The 6000-nt window shown below is 44.1% G+C and overlaps 1 protein-coding gene across 4 annotated transcripts in view; it reads right to left on the bottom strand.

Annotated features, from left to right (window-relative positions):
* Window positions 1-3843: 3843 nt before the first annotated feature.
* Window positions 3844-6000, bottom strand: part of VDAC1 (voltage dependent anion channel 1) — a 36532-nt gene continuing 34375 nt past the window's right edge. For all 4 annotated transcript variants that reach the window (XM_033181224.1, XM_033181226.1, XM_033181227.1 and 1 more), the window contains exons 8-9: window positions 5700-5757; window positions 3844-4788 (exon numbers count right to left, since the gene is read on the bottom strand). In XM_033181224.1, coding sequence (XP_033037115.1) covers window positions 4697-4788; window positions 5700-5757 — 150 coding nt within the window. In that variant the 3' untranslated portion in view covers window positions 3844-4696. The remainder of the gene's footprint in view (window positions 4789-5699; window positions 5758-6000) is intronic.

Below are 6000 nucleotides of genomic sequence, written 5' to 3'. Positions count from 1 at the left end.
ATACAAAAATTAGCCAGGCATGGTGGCGCGTGTCTGTAATCGCAGCTACTGAGGAGGCTGAGGTAGGAGAATCGCTGTAACTCGGGAGATGGAGGCTGCAGTGAGCCGAGATGCCACTGCACTCTAGCCTGGGCCACAGAGAGACAGACTGTCTCAAAAAAAAAAAAAAAAAAAAAATTGTGGCGGAAAGGTAGGTAGCTAGGAAGTAGGGGTGAGGGGCTGGCTGCCATTGAAAGTAATTTCGATTTCCTAAAATAAGCTTCTCTTTTTAAATTTTGTTACTTCAAATCCCCAGTATATAAAAATGCAAACTTAGAAACTTCCAAGAAGTTCACCTAGGGCCCTGGCACCATACTTTGCTCTGTGTGTACGTTCTGTGAATGTCTCCTTAATAAACAGATACAGGCTTCAATTCATAAAAGTTCCATTTGATCAATTTCAGGAAAATCAATGTGACGTTAAGCAAGACATTTATTGTACCCACAGCTTCACCACTCTGGTCTCTATGACTCCCTGCAAAGATTGCTGTTATCCCACAGAGACACAGCTGAGCTGCCTCTCTAAAGGGCCTGTGTTCTACTCCTGAATCTGGTTTCCCCTAAGCTTTTATCTCACCCTGGTGACAGCTCAGAAACACACAAACTCTGTGTTAAGAAAACTAAGAAGTCATTCATCTGCACATTTCCCGAAATCCCCCAGAAGCCCACATAGACTGAATGGTGTCCTTATTGGAAACTCTCCACCTCAGCCAAGGTGCAAAGTCCTCCCAGTCCCCCAGGAGCTTCCCTTCTTTGAGCTCTACTCAAGTTGTCTGTAAAACCACTCAGTTCAACAAATGAGCTTCTCAATCTTAGTTTCTGCTTGTTGACTTTAAAGTTCATCTATAATAAACACACTGCAGTCCTCTTCCCTGACTCATTGTCCACTTTGTCCATTTGTGTCCTCATACCAGATTGTCTCAGTTCTCTTAACTGGTGAGATATTATGAACTCAAGGCATTTTGCACAATGATATTCTAACATGCTGCATGCCACAGGCAGACAATAAGTAACTAGTGAGGGAAATATTCCCTCATACTCAAGAGAACCCTTTATACATTTTTAAACATTTTAGGGCCAGGTATGGTGGCTTGTGCCTGTAATCTCAAGCACTCAGGAGGCTGAGACGGGAGGATCACTGGAGCCCAGGAGTTCAAGGCTACAGTGAGCTATGATGATGCCACTGCACTTCAGCCTGGGTGACAGAGTAAAACTGTCTCTAAAAGTAAAATATTTTAATACAGTACCTGGCCGGGCACAGTGGCTCACGCCTGCAATCCCAATACTCTGGGAGGCCGAGGCGGGCGGATCACGAGGTCAGGAGATCAAGACCATCCTGGCTAACATGGTGAAACCCTGTATCTACTAGATACAAAAAATTAGCCAGGCGAGGTGGCGGGTGCCTGTAGTCCCAGCTACTCAGGAGGCTGAGGCAGGAGGATGGCGTGAACCTGGGAGGCAGAGGTTGCAGTGAGCCGAGATCACGCCACTGCACTCCAGCCTGGGCAACAGAGCGAGACTCCATCTCAAAAAAAAAAAACTGGCCGGGCGCGGTGGCTCAAGCCTGTAATCCCAGCACTTTGGGAGGCCGAGACGGGTGGATCACGAGGTCAGGAGATCGAGACCATCCTGGCCTAGACGGTGAAACCCCGTCTCTACTAAAAAATACAAAAAAACTAGCCGGGCGAGATGGCGGGCGCCTGTAGTCCCAGCTACTCGGGAGGCTGAGGCAGGAGAATGGTGTGAACCCGGGAGGCGGAGCTTGCAGTGAGCTGAGATCCGGCCGCTGCACTCCAGCCTGGGCGATAGAGCGAGACTCCGTCTCAAAAAAAAAAAAAAAAAAAAAAAAAAAAAAAAAAAAAAAAAAAAAAAAAAAAAAAAAAAAAACTGTACCTGACATCTGACTAGATGTACCCAGCAACCACTATGTGCCATAATCTCTGGACAAATTCTATGAACATTCACTTAGAAATAGTTGCAAGTCCCTGAAGACAGTATGACAATACTGAGGCCCACGGTTTTTGGGTGATCAGTTGCATAAAATGCTAAAAATAGACGGTTCCTATTTTGAATGTCACTTTCAAACATAGAAAAAAAAGGAATTCTGCTGAAAAATCATGAATGGAAAAAAATGTTCGTATTTGTTGAAGCCGGATCATGCATAGAGTTTATTACTATTCTTTGTGTTTGAAATTTCCACAATTGGCCAGGCGCGGTGGCTCACACCTGTAATCCCAGTACTTTGGGAGCCCAAGGCGGGCAGATCACCTGAGGTCAGGAGTTCGAGACCAGCCTGACCAACATGGAGAAACCCCGTCTCTACTAAAAATACAAAATTAGCCAGGTGTGGTGGCACATGCCTGTAATCCCAGCTACTCGGGAGGCTGAGGCAGGAGAATTGCTTGAACCCAGGAGGTGGAGCTTGCGGTGAGCCAACATTGCACACCATTGCACTCCAGCCTGGGCAACAAGAGTGAAACTCCGTCTCAAAAAAAAAAAAAAAAGCCGGGCGCGGTGGCTCAAGCCTGTAATCCCAGCACTTTGGGAGGCCGAGACGGGCGGATCACGAGGTCGGGAGATCAAGACCATCCTGGCTAGCACGGTGAAACCCCGTCTCTACTAAAAAAATACAAAAATCTAGCCGGGCGAAGTGGCGGGCGCCTGTAGTCCCAGCTACTCCGGAGCCTGAGGCAGGAGAATGGCATAAACCCGGGAGGCGGAGCTTGCAGTGAGCTGAGATCCGGCCACTGCACTCCAGCCCCGACGATAGAGCAAGACTCCGTCTCAAAAAAAAAAAAAAATTCCACAATCAAGTTATTTTTTTTTTTTGAGACGGAGTCTTGCTCTGTCGCCCGGTCTGGAGTGCAGTGGCCGGATCTCAGCTCACTGCAAGCTCCGCCTCCCGGGTTCACGCCATTCTCCTGCCTCAGCCTCCCGAGTAGCTGGGACCACAGGCGCCCGCCACCTCGCCCGGCTAGTTTTTTTTTTTTGTATTTTTAGTAGAGACGGGGTTTCACCGTGTTAGCCAGGATGGTCTCGATCTCCTGACCTCGTGATCCGCCCGTCTCGGCCTCCCAAAGTGCTGGGATTACAGGCTTGAGCCACCGCGCCCGGCCCACAATCAAGTTATTAAAAATATATAAATATATGGGAGAATTCCAAAATCACCTCTTCCCATAACCCATATGGAGGGACCTACAAATATGAAAGCATATTACCAGTGATTAGGTTACTTTACCTGGCAGTGAACTTGAAGAAAGAGGGATTACCCTTGGTGGGCTAACCTCATCAGGTGAGTCCTTAAAAGGTTTTGGGCTCTTCCTGGAGGAGACTGGAAGTGTGAGAGGGATTTCACATGAGGGAGTTTTTGTTTCTGGCTTTGGCGATGTAGGGGACCACGTGGCAAGGAATGCTGGTGTCCTCTAAGCACTGAGAGTGCCTCTGCCAACAAAGAAATAGGGACTTCTGTCCTACAACTGAATATAACTGAATTCCACCACAACGCTTAAGCTTGGAAGAGGACACCAAGCCCCTAGATAAAATGAGAAGACCGACTAGTCGACACCCTAATTTCAGCATTGTGAGAACCCAAGCAGAGCCCAGGTAGGCATGCATACCTGCCTAGCTTTGACCTGCAGAACTGTAAAATAAATGAGTGTTGTTTTAAGCAGCTAAATTTATGGTAATCTGTTATACAGCAAGTGAAAACGAGTAATATATAATACATACACAGAGCATGGAGACAGAAAACAAATCTAAATAAATGCTCTGTTTATTTATATTAATCAAGACAACAGAAGGAGGATGAGGTTTCAATATTTTATTCAAGTTTTTTTAAGTGATGTTAATTACAGCATTTGAAGGGGAGGATCTAATTCCACACAAAATGGAAGACTCTAAAATGTACCCATTAAACTGCTAAAAAACAAATTGAGTGGTGAGAATACAACAGAAGTCCAATTTAGATTCTGAGTGTTGTCACCATGTGATTACGATCACACAGACACTTCCAAGCTTATAGCTGGAGCTCCTGGAAGCTATTTCATACTCTGGTGCAAGGGCAAAAAAAACACAACACAAGAAGGAATAAGTCCTGAATTACTGGCTTCATCACATCCACCTTCTCCACCCCAAAATGGCACAAAAGAAACAGTGACCACACCCTGCAGACCTTTTGGTGTAAAAGAGGTGATGATGAACTGGGGTCGGAACAGGTCATGAAGATCTGTCCAAAAAAGTCCCATTCCGGTGAGTTTGTACGCACCATCAAGCAGCAAGCCTCTCATCAATTAGGGTTAGGAAACCAAGGTTCGATTCTCAGGAAATCACAATTTCATTCATTTACTCGATATGAATTTACAAAGTGCCTACATACTATCAGCTTCCACTTGCAGCCATTTCTAGATAAAAAAGAAACCTGGCATCTCAAACGGGCCACCAAGCTCCCCCCGAGTCTACCACTGAAAGGACCTTTTTTGGAAATGGGTTTCTTCTGTACCTCTGGAAGGGTAACATCTTAAAGCTGAATCATCTTTAACCTGGAGAGCTAACATATTAGCAATACTTGCATCCCAGACATACAACATTAAGATACACTAAATTCTGAAGGTAGCTATGCTGCAAAATAGTTTAAAATTAAACAATTGTACAGTATTCATTTATGCTTGAAATTCCAGTCCTAGACCAAGCTTGTGGCCACCAGCATTGACGTTCTTGCCATCCAGAAGAGCTGACAGTGTCAGTTTGATACCTGCAGGGAGAAAAATGAGGGAGAGGAAAGGAGGAGGAATGGAGGAAAGAAATGACAAGAAAGATTAACAACAAATTCAGAACCTGTTCCAGATATTATCACCAGGGTCCAAACTACATGGCCCTTCAATCCTTGTTACTTAGCACTATCTGACCAACAGGTATCTTAGAGTGGACTTATAAAACAACTAATTATCCCACCGCCCAGAGAGCCTACCCAAATCTACTTCTGGAACCCCACTTTCCTTTTTCCTCTCACTGTTCCCCTGGTACAATTAGTCTCTAGTACTGGTAGCATACAGTAAGCTTCTTTGGCAATCATCCCTTTAAATGAAACCTCAATCCTGAATCCAACCTAAGGTCTTACATGTTCATGTTCAGTGTACACACATGGGTAGTGTGCATGCACATCCACAGATGCACACAACAAACTGACCTTCCCTGGAATAACCTGATACGGGAAGTAGCTGGTGATCTTAGATTTCCAGGGTTCAAAGGTGGTTATATGCTAGAACTATAATACACCATGGACTGGCCTAGCCAACTGTGCAGAGGAAACCTGCAAACCACTTTTCCTATTTCTTTGTCTTTTTACAGTGGGACTGATTTATAAGTTAGTTTTGAGAATCTGCCAGAAATAAGTATCAAGCATTATGTACACATTGGAAAAAAGGATGGAAGAAAATAGCAAAGAATATATGTTAGCCTCAGCCTTTTTCCTCCTGCTTGCCACATCTCATATTCTCCAAATGTTTTATAATGACCCCGTACTCCTTTATAAACATTTAATTATACTTTATATATACCCACTGTATTATATAAACATTTTATAAGCAATGACATAAATCAGCAAACCAGCACCACAATTTTTTTTAAGACAAAGAACCGATTTCACACACAAGCAACACATACCTGGCTTTAGAGTCTGCGTGTATCCTAAACCTATCAGGCTGGAGTTGTTCACTTTAGCCTAGTCAAGGAAATGACCAAACAGAGAAAACATTAAGTATAATACTTTGCACTTCCATCCCCAAAATTAATAAGAGCTTTTTGGTCAACCAACCTTTGACTTCAGAATCAAATTTTTTTATGACCATCTTATTCATGAGATTCATTAAATTCAATACAAAATATATCAATTTTAGGTGCATACTTTCCTGTTCAAATGGTGTTCTGAGATCTGACACCCCTCATAAGAACAAAGCAGAGAGAA

The sequence above is a fragment of the Trachypithecus francoisi genome, unplaced genomic scaffold (assembly GCF_009764315.1).
Source record: "Trachypithecus francoisi isolate TF-2019V2 unplaced genomic scaffold, Tfra_2.0 Lachesis_group2, whole genome shotgun sequence".
In the NCBI taxonomy this organism is placed as follows: Eukaryota; Metazoa; Chordata; class Mammalia; order Primates; family Cercopithecidae; genus Trachypithecus; species Trachypithecus francoisi.
Note: the sequence above shows the minus strand (reverse complement) of the source record. Positions and strands in the feature narration are given on the sequence as shown.